This window comes from Schistosoma mansoni, chromosome W (assembly GCF_000237925.1).
Source record: "Schistosoma mansoni strain Puerto Rico chromosome W, complete genome".
Classification (NCBI taxonomy): domain Eukaryota; kingdom Metazoa; phylum Platyhelminthes; class Trematoda; order Strigeidida; family Schistosomatidae; genus Schistosoma; species Schistosoma mansoni.
Genome location: NC_031502.1, coordinates 45435938 through 45455789, shown reverse-complemented (window position 1 = coordinate 45455789; position 19852 = coordinate 45435938). Strand labels below are relative to the sequence as shown.

At 38.0% G+C, this 19852-nt stretch overlaps 1 protein-coding gene across 1 annotated transcript in view; it reads right to left on the bottom strand.

Moving 5' to 3' along the window:
- Smp_074510 (putative gtp-binding protein alpha subunit, gna) overlaps positions 1-16442 on the bottom strand; it is a 30219-nt gene extending 13777 nt beyond the window's left edge. Inside the window, exons 1-3 of the mRNA XM_018789874.1 lie at positions 16417-16442; positions 13269-13574; positions 5895-6140 (exon numbers count right to left, since the gene is read on the bottom strand). Coding sequence (XP_018655274.1) covers positions 5895-6140; positions 13269-13571 — 549 coding nt within the window. The 5' untranslated portion in view covers positions 13572-13574; positions 16417-16442. The remainder of the gene's footprint in view (positions 1-5894; positions 6141-13268; positions 13575-16416) is intronic.
- Positions 16443-19852: the final 3410 nt, after the last annotated feature.

Genomic DNA, 19852 nt, shown 5'->3' with positions numbered 1-19852 from the left:
GGTTTTCAATGGTGGTCTAGCTTAGATCGACTTGTGAATTCAACTGTAAAAATACTACGATCCCCACAAATCCCCATACTGATAATAATTGAAATCATACAAATTAGCCTGTAAGAGATGAATGATAACATTGTATGCTTAATAATAATACTCGAAATTACCAGGGCATTAACATAAAAATTAGATAAAAACGCAACCACCTGAAAAAACCATATAATCACTTTGGAAGTTGTAAATCTGTATTATTAGTTACCACATAAGTATTATATTACTTAATTATTTATAGAAGGTAAGTAAATTCGATAGAACTATACAAAACGAAAAGTTATATACTTGTTAGGTTGACGTGGTTACACAAAATTTTAGGTCCCTGCCAAAAGCCTACATTTATATGGCGGTTATATGCAGCTAGCCTCATAAATATATTTTGTGTAATTCATCTAATTATTCTGCCACAGCTCTATGCTAGTATCTGAATTTTTTCATCTGCATGATCATAGATGAATATTAGAATCAACCTAATACGACCACTATCTACTTGAAAAAAGTATACCTAACTGTATGTTGGAGTTTTTAATGTTTACATAACATGATAAATTAGATGAAAGACTAAACTTAGGATTTATGACATAACAACCCACGAACATAATGTTTTTTCTCTCATTTAATAATATTAAATCAAAACTAGGTCACCCGATTAAACTAATTCAATGTAACTGTCATTGTGTGTTATTATGAGTAGGTTAACACTATAACGAGATAAATAATGGGCAAAGTTTAATTTTCGAATTATCCTACCAGAAGTAACTGTCTATATTTCTGTTGTATCATTGTCAAATACTTAAACTAGAAGCTGTCTGTTTACTATGTTGTGTTCTATTCGGGCTACACGAGGCCAAGTGTGGGGAGCTGCGTTCTAGGTCAATAGTCGTTCAGTTCTATTCTCCGATGTTATTTCACTATTATCGTATCACTGGCTAGCTGAAGGTTATCGAGACTGGATAGACAGTCTAGGCGAGTTAATCAATAAACGGACCAGATCAATACACCTGCTCTCCTGTATTACGGTCCGATCACATGGGCCCCAAAAATAACACACAAGAAAGATGTTATTGTACCAATACATCAATTAATTATACTTAGAGAAGCTAAATTTAGCCAGTTTTCTAAATCATACACTTAGTGTAATTATGTTCACATTAGAGGGATGATGAATAATAAGTGTATTGACTGAGAGGTTACAAACGAAAATGATTTGATAACGTCAATATAGTCTTAATCATCAATACTTAGACAGTTGCACAACGATTTGTACTCATTATATCTTTGACTCTTAAATTTACACTACGAACAGCAAATCTAAGAAGGTTTCAGGTCGTTTGAACAATGTATTATCGATACTTCCAACAACCGACAGGTTCTATGACGAAGAGGAATTTACAAATATTTTACATAAACTATATCCTCCCAAATGACAAAAGTAGTTGACTATATTCATTTCAGAAAGCATTCTACTGCAGGGTTTCACATGAGAGCCAAAGTTGTATGAAAAAGAGATCTTGTCAGTACTTCATTGTCACTATTTTCTCCACCTACTTTGCAGGCGTGATATTCAATCAAGAACATGGGATCAAACCTTTAAGTTATAGACAGTTTATTTGAATAGTATGACAAATATAGGATTTGTAGCAGAAATTAGTGAATACAGATACTAGGTGATATGGTTTAATACCGATCACCCTTGAATAGCAAGGAATACTAAATCTTAATCTTTCTAAACCATAAGCATTTTATTATTTCAGGGATCTATTTACATTGTCTTCACTTCAGTTCATTTTAACATTCCATTCTTTTTAATGAAAATCTATACTTACGTTATTATGTATAGTATGTAGAAAACTGACATAACCATCGGTGATATCAAGTTTGATTTTGTTTTTAACACGGAAAATTAGACACAAATGAAATGTAACCAATCAAGAAATTATTTTACACTGTAAATTTACAACCGAAAACAATTCTTAGTATATGTGAAGCTGGAGTTGACTTTATTTTAAACAATTACCTAGCCGAAGTTAAATACGAACATGTAGGTAAAATAAACTTCTCGTTCAAAAAGAAACACAACCACAAATCATTGTTAAGACTACTACTCAAACATAACTAAATAACTGTTGAACTATGTGACGTTAACAAAAATGTGTAACTGTGAAGACAATAGAAACAGGGAAATCGAATGATTTACAGGTTTTACCGTTCTATCAAAATCATTACATAATTATTTGTACCTATTTATAAAAGATTTTTATATTTGAATACAAGTACATACAAGTTGTCTTTTCTTATACAAGATTATATTGTTTTGAGCTAGATATTTTCATACTACCATGTTCAATAAGTACGAGAACTAAAGTAACAACACACAGAACACATTATTATCATCACCATGAGTATAACCTGACGCATGTACACTAATTCAAGTTCCTATACCACATTACACAGCCAGATAAAATTATTTTAAGGCAAATCCCGGAGCAGTAGTATCAGTATCATTAGTAGCAAGAAACAAGATTAGGTAAGGAAAGATAAACAAGGTATATGTAGGTTTCGGGACTAAGGATTGAGAGGAAGATAAGGAGAAATCCACCTACACCACTCAGAACAATTCTGATCCATGTCACCCAAAGACTCTAACCATTGGTTACGACAATCACGCAGACACCAAACAGTAAATCTCCACGCATTAACATGACTCAGTTCAGTTCTCACGGTCTTCATGGACTGATACTTTGTATTCATTTGACCGCCCCTAACTCCCACACCAGAAAACATCTCCTATTCACGTAGACGGTAGTTGGGCATACGTAACATGTGTTTCAACCACCTCATCGATCGAATTGCCACCTTCACCTAGTAGTCTACTGACAACCTCGTCGTTGCTCACTCGGTGGTCTCAAAATACACGAGCGATGCTTTGGAGATACCTATGATCGAATATTAGTGACCTACGAATATCCTCTCTTTACCAAAGAATGACTTCGAACAGCTCTTGCTTGTGTGTATGGAAGATGTCATATTAAAAGTATATTCGTGACTGTTGTAAGCAACAGATATGTCACCAATATACCAGGCATACATGATTGGCTCGTTAATTATCGTTTTTGTCTGTTCCAAGATGAGCATGAATATATATGCCAAGATCAGGCCTAACAGACTCCCCATAGAGCCTCCATCAACTTAGCAATATAAAGTATTGTTAAGTTGGGATTGTACATCTTTTGTACACATTAGTAAGAGCTGTTTGAAGTCAATCTTTGCTAAGAGAGGAAGGCAAGTGTGTTGCTTGCAATAGTCACGAACATGATTCTAATATGCTGAATCTTCGCAATCATGCACATCCAAATATACGATTTAGAATGCAGCATGAGCAGGACAATATACTTTGCTTTTCAAACCTTGGTATCCAACGTAATGGAATTGGTCAAATCCAAGGATTTGTTCATCAAAAGAATACATGTAATTGGCTTTATTTTAATAGCTGCTGTTCGATATGTTATAAACTAGCTTTAGCTAGAACTCTATTCTATTGAGTACAAAATTATGTTCAGAGGACGAGATATAAGAGGAATTAATCATGGTTGAGGTATAATGACTATCCACGAAAGTTTATCAATAAATATTGGAGTAGAGTACAACGGTGTCGGATCTAAAGCTGCTGCCCACCAAAGACAATGGAAAATGGTCGCGCAATACCGTGTGTGGTGTGGGTTACTTATATCCGCATAAGTAGTATATAACGGTGGTCAGGCATAGAATGTATTTCAGTAGAAGATTGATAAGGAAAGAACCGGAACGGAACGCAATCGGTAGGAAAATGCATGAACAAAGAAATTAGAGAAGATGGACTGATATTTAAAGAAGGAAAGGTCAAGATTGAGACAATTGATTGATAGTTTGCAAATTAACTGTTTACTGTATGATTGTCAGATTTACGTGAGATAGTCTGTAATTTTCGTGTCTAATACATTCGATTGTCCCCACTCGTCTTCTTGTTCACTACACGTGGACTGATTAAAATTAGACACTAACGCCGTTGGACGCCGGCTCAGTTGACTAGAGGTTAGAAGTTCGCGCAAAACAAAGGGCCATAGGTTCGAGTCCTGCGTGCGGATCATGGATGCGCACTGCTGAGGAGTCCCATACTAGAATAAGACGGCCATCCAGTGATTCCATGTTTTCAATGGTGGTTTTATATTGATGAGTTCGTGATTTCGATGAAATACTGGAGAATAAGAACGAAAGTAACAGAGTATTTCCCTCTTCGTGACCGGAGCTGAGAAGCATCTCTCTCCCATATCTAGCCTTTTCTGTCCAGCCTGGGTCCAAAGGGTTTCGCTGATTTCAAGCACTGCCAATTTGTATCTCCTTATTTCCGTAGTTAGTTGGCTGGTCGTTCTGGTCTGCCACATTGTCCGAACGTTCCATGTACCTTTAAAAATTGTTGCTCTGGTTGTTAGAAGGAGCATCGGCCTCGTGACTTCCAAAGGATCTCGGCTTTCATCATGAGGCGTCATAATTCTTCCTTCCACTCCCAGAGCAGAGTTTAAATGGTTTGAATTATTTTTTCTGGTTAGCGTTTTTTTAGCGAGTTAGTTTTTCTACGTGATTGGGTAGCTAACCCCATGCCTAACCCTCCGTCTTTATCTGGGCTTGGGACCGGCAGCAACTCTAGAAGAGCTACAGGCGGAGTTAGAGGATATCCGTAGGCTGCTAGTATTCAATCATAGGTGTCTTCGAAACATTGCTCGTATATCCTAGGACCACCGGATAAGTAATGCAGTTGTTAGGAAACGGGTAGTAGGTAAGGATGGCAAATCAATTGATGAAGTAGTGAAACTCCATCAGTTGAGATGGCTGGGACACGTGTTACGTATGCCCAACCACCGACTGCCCCGACGTGCGATGTTTTATAGTGTACGAGTAGGTTGGAAGAAAGCTAGGAGCGGCCAGACCAAAACGTGTCACAAATCCATGAAGTCACTGACAATTCGACTGAGCCATACTGGTAGGTGTAGACTACCTGGTTGGGATTCGCGAGATGATAGTAATCGATGGTTAGATACCTTGAATGACATGGCTCAAAATCGTGTGTAATGGCGAAGGTGCATCCACTCTTTGTGTTCTACCAAATTCTAGTCTTCTGAACTCTTCATGTCTCTATCTTTTTTCTCTTTCCAAATTTATTCCACTGGATTATAACCCTTGAATAACATCTTCAAACCCTAATCTTTCGGATTACTGTTTATACTGTTACTACTTCTACCACTATGGGATTTGAATCGACAACTGCATCTCTGTGCTAATGTGGTATGGCAACTCGAACTGATGTACGTATGTACGAAGTTCTGCGTTGTGACTGACTGACAGATTCTACCATTTGAACGCTGTTTATGATTCTTTCATATTTACTAGTTTTATTGATCGATGATAACAGTTCTGATATTATGATTTAAAGTATGTACACTGATTTTTAATGATTAATACTATTATGTTTAGGTTGTATGCAGATGATGAGAAACCACGAAATAAAATGAATTCAGATTGTTCAGGTACGTTTTTTATTCTTACTCTATCAAAAATTATATATTCGCCCGAACAAACAGTACTTAACCCAACTACTAAGGAAGAACACCTTTAAGATACCCAAACTTAGACGAAGAGGCATTTTAGCCTTTCCTAAATTTCAAACATTGATTTTCTTCAAGTCCAATAAGTTAATCAAGTCTCAAAAAATAAAAATAAAAATAAGACTTCAAAACAAGAAATTGTTAGGAAATGTATGAGAAACAAACTTTTCAATCAAAAGCATACTTTGTAAAAATAATTCAACTCACGAAATTCTCTGTAATAATTTTTGAACGTTGGTCGAATGCTAATCGAACACTTTCATCTTCCCATATTGCATTCAGTGACGGTACAATTTCCAGAAATTCTTCTTCCAACCAGAGTGGTTGACCAAGTCGAGAGCGCTCGCGGCGCATCATTCGGGTTTCTTTAAAATGTGCCTCGATTTCTCTACTAGCCTGAGCAGCAGCAGAACCAAGTCCACCAGCCCATGGAATATTGAGACTTTCCCGAGCCTTACGAAGGTGAAATCAATAAGGCAGAAGAAAATAATTTATTAAATATTAGGAATTTTAATGCCGATTCGATAGAAACAACTATTGTCAATACGATTTACCAAATATCTTCCTAGATATATTATTTTGATCTTTCTTCTAGTATTACTTCACAATTCATAATTTTTAACCATATTAAGAAACAATAAGACTGTTGTTAAATTTTATATGAATGTAGTTGTAACTATGTCATTTAAGGAGCCATTCATAGGCAAACAATCATAAACATAGTAGAAAAGTGGGTCAATCAGCCAACAAAAACATTTTCATTAAACCACTTGTCTTAATTACCAATAAAAAACGATATGTACATCATATATATATATATATATATATATATATATATATCACAATTGATTGATCACTGGGTGGTGATCAATGTCATGCGTGTCAAGTCCTTCTTAGTGCTGATCGAATTCTATCGATCAAGTTGCAATGTGGCCACTAGTCTAGGTGGCTCGACACTGCGTGCACTATGTTGAGATAAGATAGTGGTTGGAGGTGGTCAACAGGATATATATATATATATACCATAATGAACTGTAATGTACTCAAAAACAACAAAAGTCTACTAGTAGTTAAAGCCAGAATGTTATACATCATCAAATAAGTATGACAACTTTCCAACATATCTCAACATGCTTGATCAGATAAAGTGAATCGAATTTTTCCATAAAAAAGCAACGAATTATAACACCAAATGTTTATATATTATGGTATCGAAGCCCGAAATCCGTTTCTCAGTGGTGAGTATAGTGGAAAACAAAATTCTGTAAGATATAATGGATTCTGAAAACACTGATTTTCGACGCAGAGTGTTTTTCGGTCTTCCTCTTTTCCGTTTCCCTTCACGATTCCAAGTTAGTACTTTCCTCGTGATGTAGTTCGATGATTCCTACAATTTATATTCTATCCACCACCAACGTCATTTCCTAGTTTTTTCTCCAAATGGAAATTGGTTTGTTCGCTCCCACAGTAGGCTGTTGCTGATAGTTTCCGGACAACTGGAATTGAGTATCTTGCGTAGACAATTGTTTATAAATACTTGTACATTTTGAAGATGATTGTTGTAGTTCTCCAAGTTTCAGCTCCGTACAGTAAGACCGTCTTCAAGTTCGTATTGAAAATTCTGACTTTGATGTTGGTTGAAAGTTATTTTGAGTCCCATATGTTCTTCAACTGTAGGAATACTGTCCTTGCCTTGGCAATCCTTGCACTGACGTCTGCATCTGATCCTCCACGTTCATCGATGATGCTTCACAGGTACGTGAACGTTTCCACCTCTTCCAGAGCTTCTCCATCAAGTTCCCATAGGGTCCTCCTCTCCACAACGTCAAATTCTTTCTCATAGTCAAGGGAGTTTTTGAATGGTGACGAATTCCATTCAACTGATTGTTCAACGATGATCCGTAGTGTCGCGATTTGGTCTGTGCACGATTGATCCTTACGGAATTTTGTCCCTTGACCTCGAAGTCAGGAGTCTACTGCATCCTCCATCCTGTTCAGCAACACTTTGTTGAAGACATTTTCTGGTACCGATAGTAGTGTGATTCCTCTGTATTTCTCACATTTGCTCAGAACTCCTTTCTTTGATATCTTGATGAGGTATCCTTCTTCCCAGCCTATCGGCACTTGTTCTTCCTCCCAAATCTTCCTAAATAGAACGTGGGGCATCTTTTCAGTTACTTCTATATCTGACTTTAGTGCTTCAGCTGGTATATTGTCAGGTCTTACTGCTTTCTCAGTCTTCATTTATCTGATGACCATGCTGATTCCTTCGACTGGTGATGGAGGGACAGCCATAGGAAGGTCTGCGTATGCTGCTTTCCGGTTGCTTCAGTGGGGTTGGTCTATTCAAGAGTCATATGAAGTGCTCTAACCACCTGTTCCTCTGTTCTCGAATCTGCGTGATTGTCTTGCCTTCTTTGTTCTTGACAGGTCTCTCTGGTTTACCATATCTCACTGCCAGTTTCTTCGTTGTCAGTCAGTCAGTTAGTCACAACGCAGTACTTCGTACATACGTACATCAGTTCGAGTTGCCATACCACATTAGCACAGAGATGCAGTTGTCGATTCAAATCCCATAGTGGTAGAAGTAGTAACAGTATAAACAGTAATCCGAAAGATTAGGGTTTGAAGATGTTATTCAAGGATTATAATCCAGTGGAATAAATTTGGAAAGAGAAAAAAGATAGAGACATGAAGAGTTCAGAAGACTAGAATTTGGTAGAACACAAAGAGTGGATGCACCTTAGATGATGAAAGTGTTGTCTCTAAAAGCATGTCAACGACAAAGTTAAACAAGAATGGGGAGAGTGGACAGCCCTGACGAACACCACTCGAGGTAACCAATTCTGATGACAGTTCGCCATAGGCTCTAACTCGACCAGTTGTGTTCGAGTAGAGAGCCTTCATGAGGTTAATGTACTTCTTTGGTACTCCTTTCACTGACAAACACTGCCATAACACCTCACGATCAACGGAGTCAAATGCCGCCTTAAGGTCAAGAAATACTACTATTGTGGGACGTCTGAATGTATGTCTATGTTCTAGGACCTGACGTAGAGTGAATATCTGGTCTATGCAACCACGTCCAGGTCGAAAACCAGCCTGGTTTTCTCTAGTCTGCTCTTCACGAGCTTTGGTTAGGCGCCTAAGTATTATTGAGGCTAATATTTTAGACACTATATTAGTCAAACTGATTCCTCTGTGATTGTCACAGGAGGACTTTTGTCCTTTTTTACAGACCGACACAATCAGTGATTGAGACCAGTCAGATGGAATTACGTCCAGTTCCCAGATTCTACCTAAGACCTCAGTCAATCTCGTTGCTAGTACTGGACCGTCATCCTTAAAAATCTCAGGGGTAAACCTGTCAGGGCCTGCGGCTCTCCCTCGCTTTAGATTTCCTATAGCTTTTTCAACCTCGTGGAGAGTTGGAGAACTTACATTAACTTGCCATTCAGGACGACTGGGGATCGTGGGAAACCGAAGTGTGGCTGAAGGCCAGTTGAACTGATCCCTAAAGTGTTCTGCCCATCGATCCAATCTCCTGGATTGAGAATGAATGATATGTCCATCTTTATCTGAGATAGTTCCGCTGATAGTTGGATTCCTAATACCGGTTTCTTTAACAAGTCTGAATAGTTGTCTGCTGGTACCTACTGCCGCTGCCTTTTCCATCTCTCTTGCTTTCGCTATCCACCACTGTTCACGTTCATTGCGTAGGCTTCTTATTAGCCTGCGCTTAAGCTGACTCCTTTTTTCGTTATGTTCAGAGTCAGATGGAATGAGTTTTCGAGCATCTATCAGTGTGGTAGATGCTGCCGAGATCCAGTGTTTCTCCCTAACCTCATGGCTTACCGTACTAGCAGATATCACTGCTGTTTCTCCACAGCTTTACGGATGTCATTCCACGCTGCCTCGGGGTGGGCGAAACTTACATGTCTGCCTAACTGTTTTTCTAGTTGTTCCTGAAATATATTCTTAGCTTGCTTATCATTAAGTAGGACCCTAAGAGGTTTCCCTGCAGTGTCTTTCCTACGTCCAGTAAGACGCAGACAGATACGTGCTCGCACTAGAGAATGATCTGAATCTACACATGTGCTCCAGAATGAGCGACAGTCTTCTATCGAGGCCCTCCATCGGTGGCTGATAGCGATGTGATCTAATTGGGTCCAACGTTGGGACGAATTCGGAGGTCGCCATGTCAAAAGATGTTTTTCCTTATGCTTAAAGTTAGTATTTGCAAGAAACAGGCGGTTATCTGAGCATGGCTTCAACAGACAGTCGCCTTTATCTGTTCAATTTGGCCATGACACCATAAGATCCACCCAGGTGTCTTTCCCTTTCATTTAGTTTACCTACTTGAGCATTAAAGTCACCAGCCATTATTACTACATCAGAACGCCTGGCTTTTCGAAGAAGGTCGGAAAGCTTTCTGTAAAACTCATCTTTTACATCATAGGAGCTGCAGACAGAGGGAGAGTAGGCAGAGACAACGAAGAGGCAACGACGAGTTTCTCTATCTTTCCGAGTCCTTACTGATCCGTTTAGTCGGACAGCGCATAGACGACTGTCTACTGGGATCCAGTCTAAAAGAGCTAGTTCTGCCCTAGGACTTAATGCTATATCTACTCCAGCGAAGCCACGAGAAGCAGCATCAGGGCTTCCAGATACACGAAGCGTGAACCGAGATGGTTCTTTATTATGACATGGTGAGGTCAAATGAATGACGCTACTCGGATCTTGTATGCGCGTTTCGGAGACGCAGCACACATCGATTGTGCGAGATTCTAAAGTCCTGGCTAAGGAGGCCTGTTGTTCTATTTGGCACAATGTTCGGACGTTAAAAGTTCCTACATGTAGTTTAGAGCGTGGTTTCAGGAGGCCAGGAATAACGTTCTGTGTACTCAAATCGTTTTCCCTAGCGGTGCGAGGTGATAAAAGGACGTGGGAAGGATTAGTTGTGGAGATAAGAGAGTTATTAGGAGTAGGAAGGAATTGAAAGTGACCAACTTGGTTTCGTGGGCAGTTACGGGTATGAGGGCTAATATCACTTCCCGGTTGCCCACACCGTGAAAGGGTGTTTCTTGAGGGACCTGAAAAGGAAGTTGGATTAGTGTTGGTCTTAACGACCTGGGAGTGTGGCCGCAGTGCCCAAGGGACAACTGCTTGAGGCCGATCACACACGACCTTTTTGTGGGTAATTTTTGTGTTAGCTCCGTACTTGTTGGGACCTTACCGCCGAAGACGGAAATCCGTGGGATAAAGCGAGGTGTGTATTTTTAGGGTCAACCTTTTCTAACCCTCCCCTTGTGGGAAGGCAGCATTGCTGTCATGCTGGTTGTCTGAAGGAAACACCTTACTGCTGTCACACCTCTGTACAGTCGGCAGCACGACTTCGCCTTCGGACCTTGGGTTTGCTGCTTTTAGTCTTACCGCTCTTCAACCGACCTGCATAGCATGGTAGGACCTTGAGGAACGATTGTTCCAGCCAGTACAGCTTGATTGTTTCATCACGATAGGCAAGCCCGACCACCACGTCAAGGTAGCAGCAACGGTCGGGGTTTCTTCGTTGTATCATATAGTTGTTTGATATTTCTTTCTCTTGTAGCTTTTTCCGCTGTCGTTACTAGTTCGCCCATGTATTTCTGCTTGTCAGCTTTAATGCTCTTCTTCACTTCCTCGTTCGCTTCTGCGTAGTCTGCTTTTGCCTTGACGTTTTCTGCTAGTGTTCGACTGTTGTTAATTTCTGTCTTGTTATTCATTTCTTCAATCTTGTCCAGGGTTACCATAGAGATCCATTCCTTATGATGATGCTTCTTAGGACCCAGAACCTACTGACACGTTGAAGTTAGTGCTTCTTTTATCCCTTTCCAGTTGTCCTCCATAGTAATTTCATCTTCTTCAAGTAGATCTTGTAAACCTTGGAACCTGTTGTTGAAAGCTATCTTGAATTCGTTGAGTTTGTCAGTATCTCGAAGGAAGACTGTATTGAACCTTTGTAATGCTGTTTGTCCAGTTTTCCAATGCCTCTTTAGCTTCAGTTTCATCTTCACAACCACTAGTTAGTAGTGACCTTAAGCTATGTCGGCTCCTCTCCAGGTTCTCACGTCTTCCATTGACCTTGTGATTTTTTTAATGATACAGATATGATCTATCTGGTTCTCCGTAGTGTCATCCGGTGAGACCCATGTAGCTTTGTGTATGCGTTTGTGTGGGAATATTGTGCCATCTACAACCATTTTATTGAATGCATATAAATTTTTAAATCTCTCATCATTCTTGTTCCAATATCCCAGTCAGTCCATGTCGTCTTCATATCCGGTGTTGTCTAGTCTGACTTTGGCGTTCAGGTCTCCCATCAGGATGATCAGGTTCTTTTCTGATCTAGAAGAAATATTTAGTCAACACAAGTACCTTCAGCTAACGAGTTCCAAATACAAAGGAAAAAACGTCCTGGATTCAACTGAAAGCCATATTCCACTTATTCAATATCAGCATCTATATCATGGCTTTATAATACGCGAATGGTGAGTGGCTGATGACCTTCTATTGTTTCGTCTGATATTACCCTGTAAGTGTATCAACCCCTTTTGGTGAGTATTACTGATCATCTTTGAGGCTTTTACACTTATTTTGTTTACGGTAACCATCATTGCTCTCCATAAATCCATCAATATGTAAACTCATCGGAATCAGTCACAAAGACTTTCTGCAAATCAACTAGTCTGAATAAGGCTATAGAGAACCACTGACGTTTGACTACAAATAACCATTCCCCTTTCTTACCCATTCTAACACGACCTACATAATTCATTTTGATTTAGGGTTGAATCCCTTTCCCAACCAGAATGAAAAAATATTTAAAATATGAAGGCTGCTGACTTTAGTTATACAACTCTTTGGTTGGCTTTCAAACAAGTTGAGATCTAAAAGAACAAGAGTTTCGGTCAGTATGGGTTGACTAATCGTGAAAGCCTTACTTGGCCATTGAGCTAACGTAACATTCGATGGTTTTCGCCTTACAGGACTATTTTTGAGGAAAATCTCCTAATAACTAATCAACTTCTGGTAAGTTAGACGAAAAAAGGGCTATTTTTAAATGTATATCAATAGAAAACTGAATATGGAGTGGATAGTCTTGATAAACACTACTTGATATACCCGACTCAAATCATAGTTCTGACTCGCCCACAGTTAGTACAAATAGTCTTGAGTAGCGATGTGCTAATTGGGTGAGTCTTTCTATGACAAAGAATACCAAACAAATTACAAATCAAACGAGACGTCGTATTTATCATTATTTATCTGACAGATTCTTATTAAATCGAAGGAGGAATTCGGGACTTGAGAATGTAACTTTTTCTGTTGAATCTGTGATTCAGTAAAACACACCTGTTTTGGTTGTATAATGCCACACCGACAAGTCAGATAACATAATAAACTCTAACACCATAAATTTAGTTTAGCATAAATATATAAAAAGTTATTACGTTACGTTTATGCTTAGACTTTAGCTACAGCCATTTTAACAGTTTAGAACGATAGATATAAGAAACAAAGAGGGAAAACAAATTTGCTAACCTGGAGTAGGAATAAAACACCTTTGTATATGTTATCATAGATAATATCTTTTAGCTGTTCGATTTCTTGATTTGTAAAATGCTTTCCATTAATAATTTTCATTTGCTTGAGAAAAGTACTTTTTCCACTTTCACCAGTGCCCAATAATAAGATCATCTGTCTTTGACGAAGACGACTTTTCTCCTTTTTCAGTTCTTTTTCTATTTCCCTGTTACGTTTTTGCTGCCACTTAATGATTTCACGGTCGTCAATTGACTCTTTAGGGAATGCACAGCAAGCTAGGAATGACAAGGTCACCGACATTGGCTGTACATAAAAACCACGGAAAAATTATTGAAAGGACAATAACACAGCTTAGTAACCAACCACAGATTTGTGCACTAGGTTTTGAGCTACACAAATTAGTTAATATATCTTAATAAACAAATCCAGGTACTAAGTCAGTATTAACCCCTCTGGAGTTTGTGAAATAGTTGTTCAACCTATGAGATTTTCCAATGTCTCAAGTTGTGATTATTTTCCATTTTACGAGTGAAAATAATATTAGATAAATCCATAAATCCAAAACCAAACACAAATGATTTGTGTTTAAAAGCAGAAACAGGTAATAAGCATAAAAATGGATATTTTACCAAAACTACCAGATGATAAAATCCCGTTAACTATATCTGGTTAACACGCATAAAACAAATGATAAGGAAATGTATACAGAATTCCCAAGTTACTTTGTTACTCCAAGCAAAGACAAATTTTATTGTTCGCGTAAAGAGCGGTATAATAGCTTTTATTATGAAATGACGAACTCTATTAAATAAAATATAATAGCTTTAATTGAAGCTCGAAACCTTGAAAACTGACAACCAATTGCTTGAATGGTTTAGCGGGTTTCTTATTGATAGCCGACATAATTACGAACTATTTGTTACTTATTCTATTAATTATTATCATTTGAACACATTAACATTGGTTTAAGGGTCCGTCAAAATAACAAGCGCTACACAGTAAAAATGAGGTTGTGAAGAAATGGAGAAACGAAAGTGAGCATAATAAGAAAACAAAACAATAATGAATAGAAATGAGTGTATGAGAGTGAAATAATAATAATAATAATAATAATAATGGATGAATGGAGCAGTTCAGTTAGGAAGAACACAACCAAAAAGGATTCTGTTAGTTATTCTAGCTTTTATGAAGTGAAAAAAAGTTACGGCAGGATCGCCATTGCCTTGTATTCTGAGCCATGTCTGATAACATTCCAAGCCATCGGATTGCACCATCTCTGGGACTCAAACTAGGGAGTTGTGAAAGACGAACAGAAGCCAGTCTTGCATAGCTTTCTTTTATACTACATCATATCAAGCACTGACTACCTCTACGCATTTTGCAACTAGTTCTAGCATCAGTAAATATTGCACAACGTGAAATTTGCTAACAGGAAAATCATAGTACATGTCCAAGTCACCAAAGTCAGTGTTTCAGGGTGGTGAAACAATTTAAATATCATCAAAGTGTTCGAACACATTTCCGAACCACTGCATTACTAAGACAGTGTTGTTACTGGATATCAGCAATCATTCGGAGACAACGGTGATCAAACACAGACAGTCACTTAAAATATCCAAATTGGAAAGGTTTGGTAACACACACATTATGCAATACTACTCTCAATGATTCATTGTAAATCTGCAAACTTTCAAACTTCTCAATTTGTTTAACAGTTTCAGAGAATTGATTGTACTATAGGATCAGTGTCCGGGTGTCAGGAATCTGTTTCCTGTTTAAGACGGGGGTAATTATTTTAACCCCTTCAAGGTGAAAGTGAAAGCAACTAACACTTAATAGGATTAACTGGAGAGGAACACCCAGTGTGGTCTCATATGGTATCTACAGAACTAAAGTAAACGCCAGGCGTCCCTTTAAAAGATACGGAAGAGTATGCTGTTACCGCTGTTCCCAATAAAGAGTCCCCTAACCATTTTATTCCAACAATGAAAATGTTTGGACGAAATTTGTGCGTACCACTTCTTATTTTATCACAAGTGGGTATCCCCTAAAGTGTACCTGTGCTGAAATATATTATCGATATTCTAGGTGAAACGGAATGCCAATTATATGATACGATATGACCGTATCTTCGCTAATCTTAGACGTACAATATGTTATATGAGACATGCCAGAGGCATACCCGTTTCCTAACAACTGCATTACTTATTCGGTGGTCCCGGATATACGAGCAATGCTTCGAAGACACGTATGATTTGAAGACAACAACTTTAACGTATTATTTTGTGCTGTTTGATAGTAATCACAGATAAATTCCGGAGGTATCAGTGACAACGCAGGGCGAAGTTATATGTTGCATATGTTTTCGGTGGTATACGGCGAGGGAACGAGACTATAACTTGTGGGAGAATTATTCAGATTTAGGATAACAGGTCTCGGATTTTGGCGCGAGACTCACTCATCCATTTGTCTAATAAAGTTTTGGCATCATAGCTGATGTCAGTTCGTGATGGAAACCATAGATCAAATTCTTAACCTTGACCACCAACCGTAACTCATAATTCTAATTCATCACACTGCTTTATAACCCTCGTTTGGTCCTAGTTATTAGTTGGACACTCTCAAGGTCAGTTTAGCGTCACTTAAAGGTCACGATTCAGAGTCGGAAACTTCCCTAAGAGACATTATGATACTTTCATTGGGAACTCGGTTGAACACAAAGTTTTAAACATCGACCTTCAGTTCGGTCTTCCTTAGGATGAGAGATTAATGAATTTCAAACTTTAACGACGTTCGTTGTTTGATAATAACTACAAAGTTTCGTGACAACGGACAGCTCTATGAGTGGTTTCGGACGTGCAGAATCTGCGAAACAAGCTTGAGATAAAAAAGAATATGAGTCATTAAAATGTGCCAACTAAATGTATATGTCAAGGAGAAACAGTAATATAAGTACAATTCTTAAGTTTTAAAACAAAGTGAATAGATTAGTCCACAGCTTTTCCCGACCAAAGTCAGAGAATTTTCACAGTCATAAGGTCGAAAAATTACAAGGAAACATATGTGAATAAAACCCGTGTTATGACGGAATGCACCGAAAGGTGGAAAAAGTAAGTCGAAACAGCTACGAATGTGCTTAACATACCAAAGTAACCCAGCCGTCAAATAGTGAGCCTCTCAATTTCCGTTTTTGTTTGTTCAAGCTAGTATTAGACAGCTAACTTAATATGACATTCTTTTGAATAGGTCGATGAACAGAACTATCACAATGTGGTGAAATAATGATTTATACTTTTCTAGGATTCAGTGGAAGGGTTGGTAGCCAGATAACAAGTAATTGGTTCTATGCTTATGAACTTCATTAGAGATTCCTTGTAAATTCTTTGTTCCTGAAGTCATCCGATCAGTGCTCACGTGATATTGATTGGTACTCATAGCTTACTACTAATAACTGGTCGTCTGTATTCATTATTAGCTATGATGGTTCATTAACAAGCTTCGGTAACATTTACATGCCTCAGTGAAATAAACTCATTAAAACATCAAGCACTAACAAACATGGCTTTTAATTGACGTAAGTACACATTGACTAGCAATGTAATCAAGGGCTGAAAACGGTTTTAGGAATGGTCTATATGAAATATATGTATCCGGACAACGATTTAGTCCTTGCTTTCATTGCTAGTCAATGTGTACTTACGTCAATTAAAAGCCATGTTTGTTAGTGCTTGATGTTTTAATGAGTTTATTTCACTGAGGCATGTAAATGTTACCGAAGCTTGTTAATGAACCATCATAGCTAATAATGAATACAGACGACCAGTTATTAGTAGTAAGCTATGAGTACCAATCAATATCACGTGAGCACTGACCAGATGACTAATAAAATAATGAGTTAACATTGGCAAAAACCGATCGATAAAGTTGAGGTGAAAATGAGGATTAATAATAGGCTGAGTTTCTTTAGTCAGGCTTGCCAATGTAGGGTTGTGGTCTACTTCGTTATTGGTATTGCTCTAACAATAGACCTATTCCTAAAACGGTTGATTTGTCATGGTGTGACACCTAATCTATGGGATCCTACGTGTAAGTCACATCATTGTCTACACTGCCTCGTCCTATCGTAATCATCACCAATGTATGATGGAGAACATAGTTAGGCTGGAGATAGAACAATATATTTAATATGCATAAAAGAGATAAGTTACTAAAGATGACCACGCCTACAAGGCTGAGCCATGCCATCCCATTAATTCTATTGAATGTTCTCTTGTTCTATATTGTTAACCTTCTCTTCGTGTAACTTTTTATATACATGTCTTTTCAGTAATAATATGCTCGGCTTCAAAGGTCGTGTGGTTAGGGCCCAACTCCACTACATACGCATCTATAATTCGGGATTTCCTGTCTGCATGAGACTGTCAATTGACGAAATGAATAACTATTGTTATGGTGTTTTAAGTGGTAGTAAGATATATAGAGGTGTTTATTGTGAAGTGAGTTGTTATTGAACCTGTCGAAAATGGGGCATGTTATAAGAGAACAATTCCTATTGGCCTGTTGAGGATCCTTGTCATACGGAAACTGCTTCGATCGTCCACGAACATGTGATTGCACATGTGATTTCAACTGCTAGCTTCTGGAATGCATATGTAGTCCACGAATTTGTCATTTGACATGTCTCAGTAACTACAGCACTCACCTCGCAAAACAGCTAAAATGCACTTAAGAACGACATGGATGCTCTCAACGTTCACAACGATTTCTCTTCCTTCAGTGAAGAATCTAGTGAGTGTATGTCAACTGAATTTGTTAGATTACTGTTTTACTTAGGAGCTAGAAATCTTTGGAATAAAGTTTGAAATCTGCTCGACCGAAGAACCCTTGATCTTGCAGTCGTCAAAAAATAACGTCCATGCCTACATAAGCTGTGTTGGAAACAGTTCATGCAATAGCTACAGGTAGGAAGCACCAAAACAATGCAAGAATATAATTTAGCTAGAAAATGCATAGCAGCGAACAATAATTCAAGTAATCCATTAATAGGAACGTTTTTAAAGTTTTTCAGCGGTTATAAGTGCACGTGTACTAGAGAATCAAGGGAGTATGCAATTTAGTGAACCATTTCGTGCCATTAAAATACAGAATGCCCTTGAGCACTTCGATCTCTTACAGTTGTATAAACTACAGTGAGGTAACTTTTAAACAACAGATAGCTTTTTCCCTATCTTTTTTCTGTCTATCACTAGCTAATCCGACATACCACAAGTTAGCCTCAGTTATATGATTTACACGGCTGAATATTTGATATGAAAAACTAGAAAATAATTCAGTTTCGCAGGATAATTTGTACACTACATGAAAAATTTCTTTAAAATGCCTTTCACAACTATTTATCGAACAGTAAAAAGCTCTGTATGGCGGACTGTTTTTAAGTGGCAACATGTCATATACCTTCACTCCTCCAATCGTAAAGACTATGCAGTTTTTCCTGAAGTTTCAATATATCAATGAGGCCTGGTACTACCTTCGAAATTTCAAGATCATTTGCATAACTCCGGTCTTTAAAACCTGAGGTACAAGTTAGGCTATCAATGAACAATAAAGACAGTGGTTCAAGGATATTGTTTTTTGTTACTCGTCACTGAAAATAATTTGAACAAGTCAGAAAGAGTAAATAGATCACTCTCCCGGTGGGAGCCTCTACTTTGCCACCTCATTTTTAGACAGATATAACGATAGCATTTTGTAGATGAACAGTAGTTCATTCTTGTTTTACCATTAGTTGACTTCGTAGCAGTGTGATCCAGCCACAGCTGTCTGATATACTCACACACGGTACTAGTACAGAAAGTATATTCCAAGGTATACAACGTAAGATTCATACTAAAGCTTTACCAAAACATACTCTAGCTGTAATTAAGCCTAACACTACAAAACAAAAGAGGGTGTAGTTTATGAACAACAAAGCATATGATTTGGAGATAAACTCAGTTCATCCATACCTCTAGAGCAGACAGTTTTGTATGTTTCACTCTCCTTATGGCCTAGTGAGAAATAACTAGTCAGTGATATCGATGGTGCTTTACTATACAGACTTCCCCTTCAACCTATAATTTTAATCCTGAATCAACTTTATGTGATGTTCGCACAAACAGATGACTCATTTGTACTAGATTTCGCGCTTATTATGAATTACAGATGTAAAAAATTCAATTGTGCCCATTTAGTTCTACTTGTCTCAAACTGTGTCATCCCAGGAAATCCTACCTAACAAGTCATTTCGGGTACTTCTTAGCGAAATTTCATATCATCAGTTAAACTTTTATCGTACTATGGTTTCAATCTAAAAAATAACAGTAGTTAAAATCTATAACCTAAATAACTTGAAAATCATTTGTGTGTCCAAACACTGCATTTCTCTCACGACATTTATGATTCACCTAATTTTCAACGGCTTTTTTTCTTATAAACCCCTATATTCATGTGATCCTTCATCCACATTGACCACATTATTGGCTTGTTCACTAGGATACATCCGAATGTGCTAGGATAATATTCCATCTAATAATACGGTTCAT